General features: G+C 36.3%; 1 protein-coding gene across 1 annotated transcript in view; it reads left to right on the forward strand.

The window, feature by feature from the left end:
- LOC149156971 (clathrin heavy chain 1-like) overlaps positions 1-20,983 on the forward strand; it is a 219,809-nt gene extending 198,826 nt beyond the window's left edge. Inside the window, exons 5-7 of the mRNA XM_089444927.1 lie at positions 19,863-19,999; positions 20,082-20,360; positions 20,452-20,983. Coding sequence (XP_089301053.1) covers positions 19,863-19,999; positions 20,082-20,360; positions 20,452-20,983 — 948 coding nt within the window. The remainder of the gene's footprint in view (positions 1-19,862; positions 20,000-20,081; positions 20,361-20,451) is intronic.
- Positions 20,984-23,512: the final 2,529 nt, after the last annotated feature.

Consider the following 23,512-nt stretch of genomic DNA (forward strand, 5'->3'; position numbering starts at 1 on the left):
AAGTTGGTTCCTACACAATATCTTGTTGATTTGGTGCTCAGCTAAGGAGATTGGTATCTCTTGCACATTGGTTCCTACAAACTTTGTAACAATAGGTTGGTGCCTCCATATTTTTATAAATATAAGTTTTTGTGGTTTTCTCTTGCAATGGTTTCCACATTAAACTTTGTGTACTTGATTTGATTTCACATGCATTTAATCTTTTAAAGTTAATGAATGATTAATGAATGCTCATTTTAAATTTCTAAAAAAAAAGGATCTCAGAATGCCCACTTACATTAAACTAAAATTTCAAAATATTTGTTACATATAGTGACAAGGCATGGGTTTTAAGTCATGTATACACTAGCTCTAGTATTTTACTTTGTGATGTTTTAACTTAGATTTGGACTTAGTTTATTAAATGGTTATTTCCAAGCAATTATTCATCATGTAGTTTATTGGGTTTAACTTGTTGATTTCAGCATCAAGTTTTGGAGCATGCAAAGCTCAAATCTTGTAGATTGGTTTTATGGTGGGCATTGAATTTTTTCAGTTGTTGCAGATTTGCATTGAATTGTGGTCACAAAGTTCATTGAATTATTTATTGATCATTTGGCTAGGATTTTGCTATGTTATTTCACTATGTTGGAGGTCATCTCATCACTCTATTGTTTGGCTATGTTGGAGATAATCTCATCACTCTATTGTTTGGCTATGTTGGCGGTCATCTTATTGTTCAGGTGGTTATTTAGTGGATTAGTTGGAATTTAACTCTAGTGTCTAGTTGTGTTGAAGGTTAGTCGGTCTCCAGGTGGCATTATGAGGCTATTGTCGTGTTATATCAAAGGATCATGATGATTTATCAATGTTTGTGTTTGGTTGTGTGCTTGGGATTGTTGAAAATACACAGTGATATTGAGAGGGAGGTGAACAAATATCACTCATTTTCAAACTTTTTCACTTTGTTAATATTAAAAGTGAAATCTCATCACATAGCCAATCATCAACACTATGCTAAAAAACATGAATTAAAGTGGGAATCCAAGAAAAAGAAGGAAAATATCCATCCAAACTCTTCTTCGTCCACATCGACAGTGTCTTATAAATCCTCATTTGTTTATTTTTCTTTTTTCTCTTGCCAAGTTTTGTCTATTCTTATGTCAATACATTCCATAACTTTGTGTAGTCCTTTGTTGTAGCATTTGTAGTCTTTGCTTCTTGTTGAGTATCCAAGGAAAATTCCCTCGTCTACTCTAGAATCAAATTTTCTCAGATTATCATCATTTATCTTTATATAACACTTGCTTCCAAAAATTCTAAAATAATTAATTGAAGTTGGCTCACCTTTCCATACCTCATATGGTGCCTTGTGGCTATTAACTTGGAGTTGTGCTCTATTCAAAATGTACATGGTTGCACCAACTACTTCTTTCCAAAATATATTTGGTAATTTGGCCTATAGCAACATTTTTCTCACTATTTCTTGCACTTATATGTTCTTTATTCCTATGACTTCATTCTATTTTAGAGTTCTTGCAACTAAAATTTGTCTCTTCATTCCATATTTCTCATAGAATTCATTAAAGTCATTTGAGGTTAATTATCCTCCTCTATTTGATCTTAAACATTTTATTCTTAGATCACTTCCATTTTCAACTAAGGCCTTGAATGATTTGGAAGTATCCAGTGCTTCTATTTTTTCTTTAATAAATGAAACCCATATCATTCTAGTATAATTATCAATAAACAACATAAAATACCTTTAACCTTGCAGGGTTGGTGTTCTTGTTGGTCCGTATAAATTTCTGTGAACAAAATTCAGTGGTCTTAATTTCAAGCACTCCTTTGACTTAAGTTCACTTTTGTTTGTTTCCCATGTTGACAAGATCTATAGATGATGCTTGTTGATTTTGAGAATTTGGGTGTATCTCTCATTGCTTGTGCTCTACTGATTTTTACAAAATTGTCAAAGCTCAAGTGTCCTGTCCTTTTATGTTATAACCAACTCTCATATGTCTATCCAATGTAACATTTTTCTTCTTGAATTTCATCAAGAATATATACATTTCCTAGAGTCCATATTGCTCTTCTCACTAATCTTCCTAAATTAGTCTTCCTTATTTCATAATATTTAGCACAAAAGAAATCATAACCTTGATCGCACATTTGGTTGACACTTAAAAGATTATGTTTGAATCTTTCGACATACAAAACATTTTTTTCTTTAGCCCTAACGTTTTGAAGGCTTACGATACTTCTTCCAATGACTTTTACAAATCCATTGTCTCTAAAATCACATTTCCTCCTTTTTCTTCTTTTATAGAAATAAATTTCTCAATGATATCCAATCATGTGTCTAGAGCACCACTATCAACGTACCACTGACTTTGATTGTTTCAACCATACATAACAAGTTCTCATTTTCTATTGGTGGTTCTTCTTGTTTTTCTTCCAAAACCCTTCTCTTGATTTTGTAGGACAGTCTTGTGCTATATGTCCAAAATTTTTATGTCTGTGACACTTTATACTATATTTCGATAATGGATCAAATGAATTATGATTATGTTATTGAGGCCATCAGTATTTTGGATTCTATTATCTACACGCTAATTCCTAGAGTTTTGATGAGAACCTCTTTCATAAATATTATAAGCTTTACACTCTCTTGCTTGATGTCCAAATTTTTTGCATAAAAAATAATGACCAAGAAAAATAGTTTCATACTTGGTTGTGTGTGATTTCCTTAATGAAACAATTCTTCTAGAATTGATAGGCTTTGGAGAAGATTGTTGGTCCTTTCCCAATTTATAGAAGAAGAAGCACAATTTATGATTGTTGGTCCTTTGGAATTAGACATAGAAGAAGCACAATTTGTGAGAAAGCTAAAAAGACAATATGGAAAATACAAACGTAAGCTACCCTTCAAATGTTTTAATTGTGGTAGTGTGGGACATTTTTCTCCTAAATGTCCATATGCAAAATGGGAAGACAGTGATGTAAGAAGAACATAACAATAAAAGAAAATCTTATAGACACATATTGAGAAGAAGAGTTTGTCCTCTAGAGAGGATAATGGCTCATGTGAAGAAAGTGGAGTGATGGCTATGTTTCTAATATTAACAAATAAGAATTCCTCTTAATAACCATGGATACAAAGTCTACTGATAAAGAAAACAAAGATGATAAGAAAGAAAAATCATATTAAGAAGAAGAAGACATATATGGGGGAGTGAATCTTGAAGAAGAACTCATTAGTTCCTTAGAAGAAATGGATAGGATAAGGGGAGTGAATAAAAAGAGGGAGTAATTGTAGAAATATGAAAGGAAGGGTCATGGTCTTTGATGAAACAAAAAAAACAACTATTATCCTAAAGACTTGGCTAGAAGAGGCAAAAGGGATAGAAGTAGAGAGAATCCAACTGAAAGAAAAGGAAGAAAATTGCGAGAATCTAGAAGCTAAAATTATTTCCTTAAGAAAGGAACCAAAGAAAACAATTTATCAATTGAATAAAAGCTTGAAGTTTGTAAAGAATGTTGAAATCTTAGATAATATACTCATTTTCCGAAGGTCACCACTCATCAATACAGGTCTTGGTTGTGATGAAAACCAAAAGACCCCTAAGGGAAATGAAAGCACTAGGGTCACAAAACCATCAGGAAAGGAAAATGAAGAAAAGCCCAAAATGTATACTAATATTCTCAAAGCACTGACAACGGGAGTGTCAGCGATAAATTTGTAATAAACAAGGAAAAACGCTTATAATGGGATTATCCGCATTATTTTAGTTTTGAAAGTTTAAAAATGGGCTGACAATGGGAGTTTCAGTGTTATCATGTGGGTGAAAATAAAAAAATGAAAATGCACTGACAATGGGAGTAGCAATGCATTTTTTGTAAAAATTCTCAATTAAAACTTTGTTTTTTCCTATACAACATAGTAATTTTGGACATGCTTTCAAAACAAATTAGAAATAATTTTTTAAAACTGAAAGAGGTTTTTTTCCGTAACAGACCCATTTAAAAAAACCTCTCTTGGTTTATAACAACTATCATGGTTTTGTAATTTCGAAGGGATCATTGGACCCTATTTTTCAGGAACTCATGAGGAAAAAGCTCAAGGACAATTATTCACTTGGTTGCCACCTCATCAAGTTTGACTTGGTGATCCTTATCTCCAGTGATGACTCTAGAAACAACATGATCTTCAGATGCATATAGGATTGGAAAGTTTTATATGCATGTATTTGAGATGTACGTTGTGATTTTTAGACTTTGTAATTAAAGCTTTGCTAGAAACCTATTTTTAGTTAGTTTGTCTTTTCTTATAAAGGAAGGGGTTGTGTAATGAAGAAGGATTGGAAATTTTTGACAGAACTTTGATATATTTTGTATACAATTTGACATTAATATAAGCTACTGCGACCAGTGTTATTTGTTCAGAAATTTAGAGATGCATGTGTGATGGTTTTCTAGTCTATCTTCTAGTAATTATTATCTCTTTTGTTTCATAATCTTTTCCCATATGTCTTCTACATTTTTGAAATTAAGATTTTAAATTTGAACTCTATTTTTAGCTCAGTTTTACTAATGCCAAATTGCTATATGTTTTCCACTTAGAAATCTTATACAAAATTCATTAATTGCTCTGTTTTTTGGTATTTATCTCTACTTGGTTCTATCACAGCTAAATGATAAATTGTCTAATAAAGTTGTTGCTACCTTGCCTTTGTATTTTGTTCATATAGCCTATAAACGGTAACTTCTTTTCAAACAAAGTCCATGCCCAATCGTTATATTTTCCTACAATCCAACCAACCCAAATTTTTCTTAGATAAATCTGGTCATAGGACTTATTTCAAACCCTCTACCACTGTGACCTTGGGTAGCTAAGTTTAGGGAGAGATCCCTCTTCAGTTTGAAAGGGCCTGTAGAAATTCTCACTGTAGATTAAATTGATTATGAAATGTACTAAAGCAAAATACTTAATCTACTTCTACAATCAAACTTGTGGAAGCTTAATCGATTTTGAGCAAGATCAAACAGAACACATATAACAAAGAAGAAGATTCAATCACACATGAAACACAAAAGAATACTTTGGGGAAAGCCTCAGCTAAAAACCTCGCTATTTGTATTATCATACAAGTGGAAATATCTTAGGATTACACAAAGCTTTAGCTCTCAAGCTATCTAGCTCTTAGCACAATCCCTCACTTCTACTCATAGACAAAATAGACAACACATATGCCTTCCTTTAGTCCTTCAAGCCTCTTATTTCCTTGCGCACTTTCTCCTGGGTCCTCCAGCTGCCACCTGTGTGATTCTCACTTCACACACTACTCTGAACTTTGTAGTAACTGCGCAATCATCAAGCAATGAATTCCTTCTACATGCAAGAGATATTCTGATAGGAATATTCTAGCAATTGATAGTACATTGTCCCTGCCTTTAATCTCAACTGGGTCTTTGTCTGAACTGACATGCATGAGTTATTTATGAGAGAATATTCATTTATCTAGAGAACACTAGTTGCATGTATGCATGCATTAACTAACTGAACTCACAATTAGTTCCTCCAACTGTTTGGAACTAATTTAACTAGACTTAACTCAATTAACTAAGCTAACTAATTACAACTCAAATACAACTCATCCTTATATCCTTAATTAAGGGATAACTTCCTCAATCAAAGGGATAACTGTTGCATGTCTTCACAAAGACTTCATGTTTGATTTTCACCAACTAATTAACTCAAGACGAATTAATTAATTATTTTTCAAACAGCTGGTGAGACTAAATTCGAATTTTAGTTCTAAATTTTAATTCAAGGACAAATTAAAACTGGAATATATCCCGAAATGTTATCTATAGCGATTCTATTTTTCGCATTTATTGTTGCTATTTTCAACACTCCCTCTCAACAAGAAATGGATTATCTGTCACCCCGATCCTGTCTCTATGGAACTTGAATTTACACTTTGACAATGCCTCAGTCAAAATGTAACTATCTTGCTCCTCGGTCGAAATATACTGCAACAACATGATCCTCCTCACCACACAGTCTTTGAGATGATGGTACCGAATGTCTTTGTGCTTGGACCTGTCATGAACTGTTGGATTCTCAAAGAGTTTTATACAACTCTGATTATCACAATAGATCACAGTTGGATCCATCCTCTAATCAAACAAACCAACTAGAATTTTCCGCATCCAATGGGCCTCACATGCTGCCTGCCTTGCAACCATGTATTCAGCCTCTGCTGAGCTAAGTGCAACTGACCTTTGTTTCCTGTTGTACCAAGAAACTGCAGCTGAACCAAGGTTGAAAATTCCTCCTAATGTGCTTTTCCGATCTGATGGACTCCCTGCCCAATCTGCATCTGTGAAGCCCTATAGCTTCACTCCCTATGACCGTCTGTACCATAATCCAAAATGATATGTGCCTCTGAGGTATCTCAAAACATGCTTCGATGCCTTCCAAACCAGTTTGGTAGGTTGAACCATATCTTGACTCAGCTGGTTCACCGCAAAGCACAAATATAGTTGTGTGTTCACTAAGTACATCAATGAACCCACAAGCTGCCAATGCACAGTAGCCTCTACTACCTCACCTGAAGTAGCATCCTTCTTCCTCCAGTTACTGCTAGAGGAGTCTACATGGGTTTGCACTTCTCCATGTGGAATCTCTTGAGTATCTCATTGGCATACTTGCCTTGAGACACAAACACTTCCCCATCCTTCTGCCACACTTCCATGCCTAGAAAGTAGTGCATGAGACCCATGTATTTCATCTCAAACTCTCTTGCAAGGTCTTCCTTGTAAGACATGATCAACTGATCATCACTTGTCAATATTAGATCATCAACATAAAGAACAACGATCAACTGCTTACCTTCCACCATGATGTGGTACAAGTTCGCATCTGCTTCACTCTTTGTGAAGCCCAACCCGATGAAGTAGTTGTCGATCCTGGTGTACCAAGCACGAGGTGCTTTCTTCAGCCAGTACAAAGCTCTCTTGAGTCAGGAAACATGCGACTCACGATCAAAGGTCTCAAATCCTTCCGGCTACTCTATGTACACCTCTTCCTCAATCTTGTCATTGAGGAATGCAGTCTTCACATCCATCTGATGGATATTCCAACCCATCTGTGCTGATAGTGCCAACATCGATCTGATAGATGAGTACCTTGCTAAAGGAGAAAAAGTCTCATCATAGTCAATCCCCTCGACCTGTGAGAAACCACGAGCAACAAACCTTGCCTTATGTTTCTCCATACTACCATCAACTTCATACTTTACCTTGTAAAGCCAACGGGAACTCACGAATGACTTGTTCTCCGGTGTTGGAACAACATCCCAAACACTGTTCCAAACTATGGAGTCATAATCCTCCACCATAGCATCAACCCAAACTGGTTGTTGCACTACTTCCTCAAAGGAAGATGGTTCGGTCTCTACACATTCCCCAACAAGGGCCATGTAACTAGTGTACCGCTCAAGTGACCTCCTCTGTCTGTGCTGAGAATATGGTTCTCCCACATTCTCTCTTGCATCTGACAACAATATGTCAGCTTCTCTCATGCGCTTCCGCCTATCTCTGGAAGAATTTGCATGAGTGGATGTCTCCACCCCTGAAACCTCTGCATGCAGCTGCTCCGCATCAATCTGATGCTCCTCCTCCTTAGGAACCAAGAGTTACTCCTCTGGATGTATCTTGAGCTCCCTCTCAAGGGAAACTCACATGGCCTTCAACTCATCAAACTTAAAATCTCTTCGAACCACTGTCCTCTGACTGGTAAGCAAATACACCCGATAGTTGTGGGGAGTATCAGTGTACCCCACAAGTATCCCCAACTCTATTTTTGGCTCTAGCTTCTTCCGAGCATCCTTGGTCACATGGCAATAAACTGATGAGCCAAAGATCCTGAAGTGACTCACATCTGGTCTCTTCTCGGAGAAAGCTTCCTCTGGTGTCTTCATCCCAAGTATGTGATGCAGGCTTCTATTCTGCAAGTAAACCACTGTGTTGCATGTCTCAGCGCAAAAATGAAGTGGTAGGCCTTGGTCATGCAACATCACCCGAGCTACTCTCACAATCATTATGTTCTTCCTTTCGGCCACCCCATTCTGCTGTGGGTTATGGGGTACTGTCAACTCCCGTTTAATTCCTTCTGCTACACAGAAGTCCTTAAACTCTTGAGAGACATACTCTCCACCATTGTCGCTTCGCAAGGCCCTGATCTTCTTTCTTGATTCTTTCTCAACCAAGGATTTGAACTCACAAAACCTTGAGAAGGTTTTATCCTTCTTCTGCATGAAATAGATCCAACATCTACAAGAAAAATCATCAATGAAAATAACATAGTACCTTTGTTTAGCGGTGGAGGCTGTCGAGAATGGTCCACACACATCTGTATGAACTCGCTCCAAGATTGCTTCAGCTCGACTGTCTCAATCCTGAAAGGAAGATTTTGCATACTTACCCAAGGTACAACCTTTGCATGTGTCCACTTGCTCAAGTTTACCTTTGGGAAGTTCGGTAGAAATCTGCTGCATTATCTTCAAGGCCCCATGATGCAAGTGGCCCAACCTTCTATGCTATAACTCGCCAATATCTTGACTTTGCACCAATTCTGCTTTGGAACTTAATGCAGCACAACCATCTACCTTCAGCTTGTAGAGATTCTTCACTCAAATCCCAATCCTCTTGGTCTGACCCGTGGCTATGTGTCTCAGGAACGCCTATCCTTTACTGAAGACTACATCATAACCTTTGTCTTCCAACATCACGACCGATACCAAGTTTTCTTCACTCCAGGCACATACTTTACATCATTCAGGGTGAGAGGAGCTCCATGATCCCTCTGAAACACAACCGTACCTTCACCTAAAACACGGTACTTTCCATCATCGCCCATCTCATGCGCATCTGGAGGTCTTTCTCCTCCGAGGTACTGAATAAACTCTTATCATCGGTCATGTGGAATGAGGCTCCATTGTCTAGGTACCAAACACAACCCACCATCGATGAAACCATGCATACGATGAGGGTAAAATCCAATTCGAACTGTGAGGCCAGTGCCTCACCATCAGATCCTTTTGAGGATCCCTTCTTGGATTTCTTCAGTGGACAATGTTTTGCATAATGGCCCACCTCATGACAATTAAAGCATCACACTTTAGATTTGTCAATCTTTTTCCCACCATGGGAAGAAATCGATTCGGAATCGGAAGCCTTCCCTTTCCCTTTCCTCGCCTTACTCGCTAAGGCTAGATTTTCTTCATCATCATGCTTTGATGAAGAACCATCTCTGGTGCTTCTCTTGATCTCCTCCTGCATCAGATCCGACCACAGTCGTTCCCAATCTGGAAGTTTCTCTCTTCCATTCACTGAGTCCTAGTAGTTATGCCAACTCTTAGGAAGACCGAGGAGAGCAAGACTCACCATATCATCATCAGCTATCGTGATTCCTACACTTCCAAGCTCATCTCTACAGGTGGTGAGCTTGTTCAGATATGTAGAGATCGTGTCACCATTTTCACACTTGATTTTCCAAAGCTTGTCTTTCAGCGCCAGCTTCCTCTGGTCGTTGTTGTTCTAATATAGATCCTTCAATGTCTTTCACATTGAAAACAAAGTCTCCTTCCCATGGAGACTTGAGACAATATGATCTCGAACTCCCTCCAGAAGAATCCTCCTTGCTCTCGCCACACATTTCTTCCATTCCGTCAATTCTTGGGCATTAGCTGCTGCTGGCTTGGGGACTTCTTGATCAATGAAGTCGTTCAAACCATTGTCCTCTAATACCACTTCCATGCGATCCTTCCATGCTATGTAATCTGAGCTGCCATCCATGGCATACTCGAGTCTCAAGCCATTGAACGCCATTGGTGAACTTTGAGATGTGATAAGAAATCGATTTTTTGTCTACAATCAAGAACTTCAAACTTCGAACTTCTCCCTTCTTTGTATACTGTTCTTCGCTTTGATCACCTTTTCTCCGATACCATATAGAAATTCTCACTGTAGATTAACTGATTATGCAATGTACTAAAGCAAAATACTTAATCTACTTCTACAATCAAACTTGCGGAAGTTTAATCGATTTTGAGCAAGATCAAACATAACACATATAACAGAGAAAAAGATTCAATCACACATGAAACACAGAAGAATACTCTGGGGAAAGCCTCAGCTAAAAACTCCACTATCTGTATTATCATACAAATGGAAATATCTCAAGATTACACAAAGTTTTAGCTCTCAAGCTATCTAGCGCTCAATACAATTCCTCACTGCTACTCATAGACAGAATAGGAAACACATATGCCTTCCTTCAATCCTCCAAGCCTCCTATTTCCTTGCGCAGTTTCTCCTGGGTCCTCCAGCTGCCACCTATGTGATTCTCACCTCACACACTACTCTGACCTCTGTAGTAACTGCGCAATCCTCAAGGAATGAATTCCTTCCGCATGCAAGAGATATTCTCATAGGAATATTCTAACAACTGATAATACACTGTCCCTGCCTTTAATCTCAATTGGGTCTTTGTCTGAACTGACATGCATGAGTTATTTATGAGAGAATATTTAGTTATCTGGAGAACACTAGTTGCATGCATGCATGCATTAACTAATTGAACTCACAAATAGTTCCTCCAACTGTTTGGAACTAATTTAACTGGACTTAACTTAGTTAACTGAGCTAACTAATTACAACTCAAATACAAGTCATCCTTATCTCCTTAATTAAGGGATAACTTCCTCAATCAAAGGGATAACTGTTGCATATCTTCAAAAAGACTTCATGTTTGATTTTCACCAACTAATTAACTCAAAATGAATGAATTAATTACTTTTCAAACAGCTGGTGAGACTAAATTCGAATTTTGATTCTCAATTTTAATTCAAGGACAAGTTAAAATTGGAATATATCTTGAAATGCTATCTATAGCAATGCTATTTTTAGCATTTCTATTTTTAGCATTTCTTATTACTATTTTCAACGGGGCCAACTTTTCATCCTCAAAGTGGTTTGAGGTTACTTTAAATATTTTCCCGCAGCCAAAGTTTCCTCCAAGTGATAACATTTTGGCGTCGTTGTCGGGGACGCGAAAGATTCAAGCAAATATCCTGGAAAAATAACAATGGTCAGATTTGACTTTTGATGGTGAATAGAGGTCGAACACAAAGAAATTGTGCATCATTCACCTGGCAACTCCATTCTCAACTAAATCTAGAGCTCAAAACTTTAATGACGACTCCTGAAGACTCTGTTGTCTGAAGAACTGTTTGGCAACTCCACTGTCTTGAGATGGATCCACAATCTCCAAGGTATGCTCCTATGAATCGTGCTCATATTCCTATCTTTCCAAATCGTATTCCTCGTATAGATTGGAAATTATATTTTCCAAGATTCAAAGATGAGGACAGGGATGATGTTGCTATTCATTTGGTGAAATTTCATATGCATATACATAGGCTTGGGGTTAAATTTCATGAATACTTCCCGATGAAAATGTTTATGGCGTCCTTAGAAGGAAAGGTAATATCTTGGTATTAAAGGTTGCCACCTGCTAGTCTTTATTCTCTTAAAGATTTTCATATTGTTTTCTATAAGAATTATAAGGAATGCTCCCAATATTCATCACTTTTTGGGAATTATTATCAATCTTTCAAAATATTTATTCAATATGTGGGAATTGACATTCATAATGAATATTTAATGGATGAAGAAATCAAAGAAGCCCTCTCTGAATTATCTTCTCATCACGAGGAAAGAGTAGACGATGGCTGCCATCATACTCAAGGGAATATTCAGCATGAAGTAGTTTCTGTTTTGGTTATAGATGAAGGAAATCATGACCTTAATTTTGAGACCCGTTTTCCTTCCATTGTTTAAGAAAGGCAACAATATTTTTAGATTTTAAATTACCAAGATAGGAATGAAAATTTCAAATCGAACTATTCTTCATATCATTCATTTTCTGAATGTATGTTGCAAGAAGAAACTTTTGAAAAACAAAGTTCTGAAATTGCATGCCTCGAAACTCTAGACAATGAGCTAGTTCATGACAATTATGAACTAGAGTTTAAGGGAAACACTGAAGAAGAAAAGGTTTTCCTAGATTACTTTGAAAACAAAGATGTCATTCCGAAATTTGTTCCTTTTGAAGTAAAAAATTCAGAATTTTTTGATAGTCAAGAGGATATTCCTATTATAAATGATGTAGTTGTTGTGTTTGAAGATTTACAAGAATTTCTCTCGAGATGGATGATAAAGAAGATAAGAACATGGCTATTATTTCTTTTGAGAATGATCTTGAGTTTAATGAAATGGAGCAACGAATAACAACTATATATCACGACCGTCATCTTCTTTTTGTGGATCAACAAGAAGTATTTGTTCATGTTTCCGATGACCCTCTTGCAAATTTGTTGAAATCATTGGTTAAGGTGAATTTTGCAGATTTCATGAGTTATGGGGATAAATTCACTGAGCATGTTGAGTTGTCATTTTTAAAAAATTTCTCTCTAATTGAAGGAGATGAAAACAAGTTTCAATCAAAGAATCAACAACTTGGTTGGTTTCATTGGAAACATGATTTCACTTGAGATGAGTTGTTTTGAGATGATTGGAATAGGGTAGCTAATGTACATAAATAAGCTTAGTTTGTTTGAACATTTATTTAGTTTGCAGAGTGTGTATTTGATTACAATAGTAGTGAATTTTCAGCATTCATGTGAATTTTCAATTTGGTTTTCAGTTGTAGAATAAGTGCAGGTTGCAAATTGCAGTTGCTGAGTTGGGATCATTCCAATGGATCAGGCCTCTCGTCTATAGGAGTTCTTGCTGCCATCTAAGATCGACAACATCCCCGTGAAGTCATATTTTATCACAACTTTAGTCTTTAAATTTTAAAGCTCTCACAATGAGAGTGTCAGTAATAAATTTGTAATAAATAAGGAAAAGCGTTGATAATGGGATTATCAACGTTATTGTAGTTTTAAAAGTTAAAAAATGCACTGACAATGGGAGTTTTAGATTTATCATGTGTTTGAAAAAAAAATAAAAAAGAAAATGCGCTGATAATGGGAGCTGCAACGCATTTTTGTAAAAATTGTCAGTTAAAACTTTGTTTTTCCCTTTACAGCACAATAATTTTGGGCATGCTTTCCAAACAAATGAGAATAAAGTTTTCAAAGCCAAAAGAGGTTTTTGTTTGTAACAAACCCATTTAAGAAAACCTCTCTCGGTTTCCTAACAAATATCATGGTTTTGGAATTTCGAAGGGATCACTGGACCTTATTTTTCAAGAATTCACGAGGAAAAAGATCATGGATAGTTGTTCACTTGGATGCCACCTCATTAAATTCGACTTGGTGATCTTTATCTTCATTCGTGACTCTAGCAACAACATGATATTTAGATGCAGATAGGATTGAAAAGTTTTATATGCATGTATTTGAGATGTACACTCTGATTTTTAGACTTTGTAATTAAAGCTTTGCTAGAAACTTGTTTTTAGTTAGTTTGTCTTTTCATATAAAGGCAGGGGTTGTGTAGAGAATAAGGGTTGGAATTTTTTGACAGAATTTTGATATATTTTGTATATATTTTGACATTAATATAAGCTACTGTGATCGATGTTATTTGTTCAGAAATTCAGATATTCCTGTGTGATGGTTTTCCGGTCTATCTTCTAGTAATTTTTATCTCTTTTGTTTCATAATCTTTTCCCATATGTATTCTACATTTTGGAAATTAATATTGTAAAGCTAAACTCTATTTTTCAGCTCAGTTTTACTAATGCCAAACTACTATATGTTTTCCACTTAGATATCTTAAACATAATTCATCAATTGCTCTGTTTTTTGGTATTTATCTCTAGTTGCTTCTATCACAGCTAAACGATAAACTATATAATAAAATTGTTGCTACATTGCCTTTGTATTTCTTTCATATAACCTGTAAGTAGAAACTTGTTGTCAAATAGAGTCCATGTGCAATGGTTAGAATTTCCTACAGTCCAACCAACCTCAATTTTTCTTAAATAAATTTGGCCATATGACTTATTGCAAACCCTCTACCATTGTTACCTTGGGTAGCTGAGTTTAGGGAGAGATCCCTCTCTAGGTTGAAAGGGTCAGCTTTTCAACCTCAAAGCAGTTTGAGGTTACCTTAGAGATTTTCCCACAGTCAGGGTTTCCTCCAAGTGATAACACATCGAATGTACTACACTAGTATACACACTAGCTAATATTGAAAAATGTCAGTTTAGGTTAATGAATTGATTATTGAAGTAAATACCTAACTCACCAGAATATAATGAATATATCGAGCGGGGTACTTAATGTGTGTACCACCATCATAATATATAATTCTATTATATAAAATAAAAAGTAAATGCAATGTATTGTACAAAATACAAAAAAATTATATATATATATATATAATTCTAACAAAAAGAAACTATCATATATGTATTATACAAAATGAATGGGAATATAACATATATTATACAAAAGGGAATTATGTATATATATTAAATTGTGATTCAAACTAAAACCATAATATGATAAAGGTAATGTAATACAAACAAAAGGGAAAACATAATACAATACAAAGTGATGTAATAAAAACAATTAAATATAACTCATAAGGTATTTCATTAAGTCTCGATGTTAAGAGAAGGTGGTGACCGCCTGCAAATTCCCAAAGATATTTAATTGAAGGTGGTGGGGAGATTGGGCGGTGAAGGAACCTCAACAATTTAAGGAGAGGAAAAATTTAGAAGGGGGACAGAACCTTATATGAAGGAGCACGAAAGGAGGGTTTTATTTCTAACAGTGGGAGAAGCAAAAATTGGGAAAAATACAGAGAGAGACACATAGGCTTGAGCAATTGTTCTTGAAGTTTTGGGCACACATACCAGAAGACCTCTATTTCTAAGTCTTCTGGGTCTAGGAACCGGATAGGTTGATCTTAGATAGGTTGGAGGAAAATGGCCGGTTTGGTAGTAGGAGCAGGAGCAACAACAAACCAAAAATGCCTTCAAACGATATTTCCAGGTAAGTACTTGCAAAAGAATTGTTAAATTTAGAATATCTGGTTAAATTGCAAAATTAGGGCATTATAATTGATTTTAATTGTTAAATTTAGGTTCTGTGGTTAAATTTCAAATCTTAGGGTATTAGATATCCAAGCAAGAAGATAAAGAATAAGTGCACAAAAGAAATCTAAGGTGCAAAAGGGGATCTTGAGAGTATTCTTGAGGTTTAAAGGTGAGCAAGAGGAGTCTAAAGAGTTCACTTTGAGTGTTAAGGGTGCGCTATGAAGGACTAAGTTCTATGATTCTATAAAGACCATTGTTTTGGGGTTGTGATGTTGTGAAGTGCACTAGTCTGGGATTATATTCTAGGGAATGATACTATGAGGTTTGCTAGGGCATGAAGGCTAAATCTAACTAGGGTTTGAAGCTATGTCTTGGGGTATGAAGTAAGGAGAGGTGTTGGAGCATGAAAGTTAAGGGTATGATGATGTTGTAAAATGCATTAATTATGAAGCATATAGGTGAAGTTAGAAGTACTTTATGTGTGAAGACCTTAGGTTGGTGCCTATACAAGTCTTGCTAAGTTGGTGCTTATCCAAGGAGATTAGTGTCTCCAGTAAGTTGGTGCCTACACAATATCTTGCTGAGTTGGTTCTCAGCTAAGGAGATTGGTGTCTCTAGAAGGTTGGTTCCTACAAAATTTTAACAATAAGTTGGCGCCTCTAGACATTTATAAAGATATTTTTTTGTGATTTTATCTTACAAGGTTTCCACGATAAACTTTGTGTATTGTCATTTGATTTCACATGCATTTAATGGTTTGAAGTTAATGAATGGTTGATAAGTGCTCATTACTTTCTTTCCCATCTACATTTTGAGGCCTTGTTCTCTTAGGCTTCCATTTACCTCTACCTTTGACTTTTCTCTTCCATCAATGCTAAAAATTCACTCTTACGTTGGGACTAAACCTAAGGGAAACTCATGTAGAGAACATGGTTTAATAGGTCAAGTTAGTGATCATCTAGAGTGTGAGTATTGCGTTTGAAAATCTTCGTTTGGAACCCCTCTTCATCTTGTTAGTATTCATTACTATAACTACCTCCCAAATGTCTCCATGCAAGAATAAGTAGCAAATGGGAGGTTGGGAAAGGTGAATTGGAGAATATTCTCTACGGTAGTAGCTCCAAGTTTACCTCATCTCAGCATTTGTCTCTCTCTCGTTGGGTTGGTTTGTGAAAACTACATGGGGTATCCCTTGATGCTTCTTTTGATCTACCAATTAAACTCAAAAACAAGTTAGATCAATAATTAGGGAAAGCTCAGAAACATAAATCAATAAAGGTTTTGGGATGGATCTAGAAACAATGGTGTTTATGGATTTAAGTAAAATTGAACAAGTGCTTGATTGATAATGAAGAAATATGATGAGGCATTTGCACCAAATGAAACTCACTAAATCAAAGTACCATAATCACTATGCCAGTATTGGGCTAAGAGAATGCCTACAATAAGAAATAAAATCTACTCACTTCCCTCTCCTAGTTACTCAAAACTAAACCAAGGGATAGGATTTATAACATTATGAATCTTTGGGATTTGAAGAAGCAACTTTGGTTGACAAAAATATGTCTTATATTTACAATAACAAAACTAAAAAGTAGAAGAGTATATACAAGGAACTTCATATCCTCTTAGGAAGAGCTACTAATGCAGAAATAAAAGCAGAGTATTTAATGTAATCTAATGATTGAGCATTTTTTATCAACAAAACTCCTTTTGCCAACTGTTTATGACAAACTTTATCAAACACAAATCTAACCTCAGGTTCAAAAACAAATAAATATCTCAGTTTCCACAAAACAAATAGCACTACTGTCCTCGAGAAATGTCTAATGATTGAGCATCTTTGATCAACAAAACTCCTTTTGCCAACCGTTTATGACAAACTTTATCAAACAAAAATCTAACCTCAGTTCCAAAAACAAATATATATCTCAGTTTCCACAAAACAAATAGCACTACTGTCCTCGAGAAATGTCAAAGACCATTAGAAACAATGATGCGATCATCCCCAAATAATGTTGCTTACTAGTGAACCTTGCCCTAAAGAAGCATTGATTGATAATCCAACTCTAACATCGCCTAACAAACTCACAGTACCAAAAAGATATGTCTAACTAACTCCCTAAAAAGATATGTCTAAGCAGTGTTACTTGGGAGTGGGAGCGAAAGCAGGGAGCGGGAGCAACATTTTCAGAAGCTCTCGGTTTGGGAGCAAATCTCAGAGTGTTTTATATATATATATATATATATATATATATATATATATATATATATATATATATATATATATATATATATATATATATATTATATTTTGATACATATATGTCAACAAAAACATGTAGAATAATGAATTAGATATAAAAAACATAGATTGAACCATATAACAACAATCATCTAGAAGTTATAATCTTCATCAACCACGTCCACAAGTTAGTAACATGGTAACATACAACATACTGAGTCTCATGATTCATCAATTTTAAAGTTTCAAGCTTTCAAAATTCAATATATAACATTTATCATCATTGATCACCAAAGTTGTACTTGTAAGCTAAGTGTAACCATTACAACAAATAATATCTAACATAAAATGAAATGAAACAACTTTCAACTTTCATGAAGCATCATATTCATAATTCATTACTAATGAGTTATAATTGCCAACTTCAAACTTAAATTGTCATATATTGTTTAAAAAAATATCATAATAAATATGAAAGAGTCAATAGTTATAAAAGCTACTAGAAACTAGAAAAGAGAAGTAAATCTATTATCTATTTCTTATGCTTGGGCCTCTTTCCACCATGAGAAATGTCTAATTTTTTAGTCTTGTTGGAAAATCACGATCTTTGTCATTAATATCACCCTCTAAGCATTAACATAAAATAGAAAAAGCATAACATGTCAAATCAAGATTTTGTTTGAGTGATGCGTACATTTTTAGGAGGGTCATGATAGAGGAGTTCGACAACCAATATTACTAACATCAAGGTACATAGAGGGATTGGTGCTCTTGATTAAGTACGAGTTCCATACCCTAATACATGACAAAATTCAATCGAAACATTGCAATCACCCAATCCTGAAATCCTGAAAAACTGATAAGTCTACTGTGTTTTGAATGAAATCTAAAATTCTACTTTCTCCATATGAAATCCAATGAGGCCGGAACCACTCTCAAACATCCTAAGTCATTTCATGGTAATGTTAAAAATTTAAGTAAAAGGATGAAAATGAAGATTAAGGAGAATGTCACTTTACTTTTACTTCAAGAATTTAACATTACCATGAATACCATATCAATATTAGGGTCTAGACTTGATCATTAAGCTCCCTCACTCAAAAATTATTTGTTTCTTTCAAAACAAATTGCATTTCAAACATTATTACCAAAAAAAAAAATTGCAAAAAAGGCAAAACGCTCCCTAAAATACTCCCGAAAAGACACGGAGCGAAATTTTTTTTAGGGAGCGCGCTCCCGACCCGCTCCCTAGTCGCTCTCGCCCGGAGCGTGGATTGGAAGCGGGATCGAGGGGAGAGCACTCCCCCACAACACTGTGTCTAAGTAACTCCCTAAAGAAGCATTGATTGATAATCAACTCCAATATCACCTAACAAACTGACCGTACCAAAAATATATGTCTAACTAACTCTGCATCTCGACAAAAAGAAGAAAAGGTGATCTGCATCTCGACAATAAGGAGAAAAGGTGATCTGAGAGACCAATGTTAGCAAATCTATCCTTCGATAGAATTCCTTCGTAAATTACAAGCCGAGAAAACACTCTTAGCTAATAAGAAATCCGCAAAGTCCAAACACTATGCAATCATGTCACGCAGCAATCCTTCAAATCCTTAGATACCCTACGAACATTAAGACTTGGGAAAATACGACATTGTTGATGATGAAATATAAACAAACAACATGAATCATATTGTAGCAGCAATTTCCCCAAAGATCCAACCCTGATCTCTCCAAAAGGACCCCAACAGACCTAGGTTCATCTTAAATAACTTAAACTCTAGAATGAGGGGATGGAACTCCATGATTGAAAGACAATCAGCTGTCAGAAGCTCATTCTCCTGATCAAGAGTCCCCGACTCCTAAGTGCAAGGACTGAGATTCCAAAGGTCACAACAGAAGAAGATTCCTTTCTGGCTTAGTCTATGTTGGATCTCCGCAATACAAACCCCATGCTCCCTCCAACTCCAAACCGGTTGACAAGCTCGATTACCCACCTAATCATTCCTGCTAAACTCTCCAAGCAAATCCTATACTCCTGAAAGTGATGGAACCTGAAACTTTGAAGTAGGTGGGGATTGAACCTGTAACTAGAGAGTCAACTTCTATGATGCAGACAAGACAACGAATTTCTGACGGAAGCGAGACTTCCAGATGCCCATCCCCTGATAAATGTTTGCAAACGATTTGGTTTTGTACCAGATGTTGCTCACTATTTATATTTAAACAACTTACTGCAGTCCATCGAACACTATGTCCAGAAAATATGTCCCTTTTATGCCAAGTTCAATGAAAATGAATAACATTACTATATCCTTCTTAGTCATGGAGGGATGCCAGAAAAGCCATTCTTGTTTATGAAAATAGGGCTGATATCAAAGCTGTCTGTCACTTTGAGAGGACTACTGTAAGAGATTTCATTATTCTATTGTTCAATAAAATAAAAGCTTTAATTAGAAGGGTTTGCAGACATGTTTTGAGATACTTGCTTATTGTCATTGTATTCTTTGTTGATAAGGGCAATCCGAGCAATGTTCCTTTACTTGTTGGCGAACTACTTGATGATGATGTTCCAGAGGATTTCATTGAAAATCTGATTATGTCAGTTGGTGATTCCCTCCCTGTTGAACAGCTTATTGAAGAATGCGAGAAAAGGTACCTCTTTAAACCTCAGTAAATGTATTTATAGATTGTAATTTTAAAATTGTAACTCTTGCTTTATCTACGTGTTTTGTAGGAATCGGCTTCGACTGCTGAAAAAAATCTTAGAACATCTTGTAAGCGAAGGAAGTCAAGATGTACATGTTCACAGTGCCCTGGGTAAAATCAGTATTGATACACATGACAATCCAGAACACTTCCTTACAACAAACCCCTATTATGATTCGTATGTGGTGGGTAAACACTGTGAGAAAAGGAATCCAACTCTGGCAGTTGTTTTATATAGGCGGGGCCAATGTGATGATGAACTTATTGATGTTAGCAATAAAAATTCTCTGTTCGAACTCCAAGCCAGGTACCCTTTAGCTTTCTGTTATATGTTTGGGAGCTTTGCCTTTTTTTTAAAGGATTCTCCTGAATGTCTAAATTGACACATTTTGGTTCAGCTATGTTGTTGAACGGGCGGATCCTCAGCTCTGGAAAAAAGTTCTTGCTCTTGAAAATCCACTCCGAAGGAAACTCATTGATCAGGTTGTATCCACTACTTTGCCAGAAAGTAAGAACTCAGATCAGGTTTCTGCAACAGTGAAAGCATTCATCAATGCTGATCGCCCGCATGAGTTGATTGAGCTTCTAGAGAAGATTGTGCTACAAAATTCTACATTTAGTGGCAACGCAAATCTGCAATTCCTTCTCATTCATACAGCCATAGAGGCTGACAGGTCACGCCTAATGGATTATATCAACAGACTGGACAACTTTGATGGCCTTGCAATTGGAGAGATTGCTGTTGGAAAAAAGTTGTATGAGGAAGCCTTCCACGTTTTCAAGAAATTCAACCTAAATGTGCAGGCAGTAAATGTTCTTTTAGATCACATCCGAAGCTTTGAAAGGGCATATCAGTTTGCATCACGTGTTAAGGAGGATGTAGTTTGGAGTCAAGTTGCAAAGGCCCAACTCAGAGAGTGGTTAATTTAACCAGTTTATATATATATATATATATATATATATATATATATATATCTCTAAAATAACAGAATATTTGGTGAATATACATAGTTAAAAATCTGGTTATATTTTAAATTTTTATGTGCTTCATTAATATGGTTAGAAAATTATTATTTTAATTTATATGGTAAAATAGATATTAATTTATAACTATTATTTATATATCTCAAAGTAATTATATTTTTTTTAGATTTAATCAAAAAAATGTTATAAAATAAAATATTTATAAAATATTTTGATTGTGAAATGAGAGATGGTTTATGGGCATATTGTATTGATGAGCCATGTTATTGTAACAAAACTTGTTTACAAGTTAATAATATTTATGACAAACATATTGTTATATTGTTAGTTTATTGTAAGTATTAAAGTTTTTTTTATCGTTAAAAGACTATCTAGACTATTATATTATATTTACAAGTAAACTTTACAAACAGTGAGACAGGCTTTCCAGGGCCAGCAGTTGCACCTTGGATAGCTTAACTTTGAAACAAAAAGCTCCCTCGAAGGGGCAGCACATACAGAACTTCCAAAAACACCTTCCAGACTAACAGAGTCCCTCCAAAATCTAATTGCTGCTGGAGGCCCAAAAGACGTGAGAATCAGCGTGCTAAGGGGCCTCATTGTGCTAACAGACCCGTGACTGCCCACGCAGGGGCTTTCGACATAAACTGACTGAACCCAACAGTATAGAAAATTGACAATAGACCCGACATACATAAACCAGACAGACAGACGCATACATTGCCAGCCAACAAACATAGTGAAATCCGGAACCGACATACCCGCAGAAGCTTTAATCCTGGTTTCGGGCTGAGAGAGGAGGTCATGTGCTGAGCCGAGGTTCAGTGTCCTGGTCCTCGCAAAGGCTTTTGTCTTCCACCATGTAGCACCACCCCCGTCCTTCAGGGACTCCTTCCCACATCGCCTTCCACTTGTCCTCATCAATGCCCTGAGGTGCCGGCCCCATTGGGTGTGAGGTGCCTTGCACAGTCTCCTTCCCCGAGTTGCCTGCCTCGTTCGGTGGCAACACCTCAGGGCTGTCCTTTCCAGAATTTCCTGGAGGCTTCGCGTTCGCACCAGAGCCTTCCGGAGGTTTCTCCGACGTACCCAGAGGATTTCCGGCTTCAAATTCTTCAGGGATTTTGGTAAAAAGAACTGAAATGTGGGCATTGACTCCTGCATTGTCCATTGAGCTACCCAGAGTGAACACCACGGAGCCGAATGCCGGAAGCAATGGCCCTCCCTCGCTAGAGCTACCAACCTCCAAGAATTGCCCGACTGGGAGTTGTGTGGCTCTTGCCCGCCTATGACAGTAGCAGCAACAACAATGGTGGTGTTCATCTGCTGCAGGGGTTCTAGAAGAGGATCCTCTCCCTGGTCCTCGTCTGCTAGGCTGTCGCTCCCGTAATTTGACCATGTCTTCTTCGCTGCCACCCGCGTATGCCTGAGAGAATAGGTGGGAATAGGCACTGTGCAGATTTCGCCCCAATCCCCACACTGGTGAGACGATTTCTGAGCACCCTCCTCCTGCACTAGATTTAACCCTTCTCGCCTCCAATTGAACCAGAAATCCCTCGAATTGCCCCCTCTCCCTACAGCCACGGCTTGAATTGCAGCAGCAAGAGGCCTCAACATCCACCGACTCGCAGTTTCTCTGCTCTCGCACCCTTCGAACCTCAACATGCCAATGCACCCACATCCTTCGTTGATATCGTATTCCATTCCTTCTCTGCAGTCGAGCATTAACTGCATTCTGCGCCACCATCGAGAACCTCTGCCTTGCATTGAATACCCATCGCTTCGCTGCTGGGCCATTATACCTTGACGGCGGATTAACCAGGCGTATTAAGGTTACCACGGGGCGGCACATGCTGGGCATGTGGCACGCCCCCCCTTGACAAGTCATCACCCGCATCCGGGGTGTAAGTATTAAAGTTTTGATGTGCTTATTAATTAAATTTAAATATGGTTTTGGTATCATTATTCTATTTTATAAGGTAAAATTGATTTTAACTTATTGTTGCTAGTTATATATATATATATATATATATATACTAGGCTCTATATTACTTTTAAAGGACATGCAAATGTTTACCAATCATTTATGTATTATAAATTAGACATGTTAATATAAATTAACATATTAAGCCCAACATGTGAAAATATTTACAAATTTTCTTACATTACACCTACACATCACTCTTATCGCAGGCCATAGAGAACCTCTAAGCACAATCAAACTAGACCTATTAACTTTGGATCTATCAAGCTCATAGAAAGATCAAATCTATTAATGTGCAAACATTTTTCTTAAGTTTTGCACTCAAAAAAATTTGTACCTTGAAAAATTTGATATATATACCTTTGATAGATCCATAGTTAAAATAAATTTAAACTAGTTATTATAAACATAAAATAAATAATAAATTATGATATGAGTGAAAAACTTATAAAAATAAATTTAAAATAAATAAAAAATTATGATATAAACGGAAA

This window comes from Pinus tabuliformis, chromosome 9, assembly GCF_031772625.1.
Source record: "Pinus tabuliformis cultivar Carrire ecotype Pingquan chromosome 9, CPIR1, whole genome shotgun sequence".
In the NCBI taxonomy this organism is placed as follows: domain Eukaryota; kingdom Viridiplantae; phylum Streptophyta; class Pinopsida; order Pinales; family Pinaceae; genus Pinus; species Pinus tabuliformis.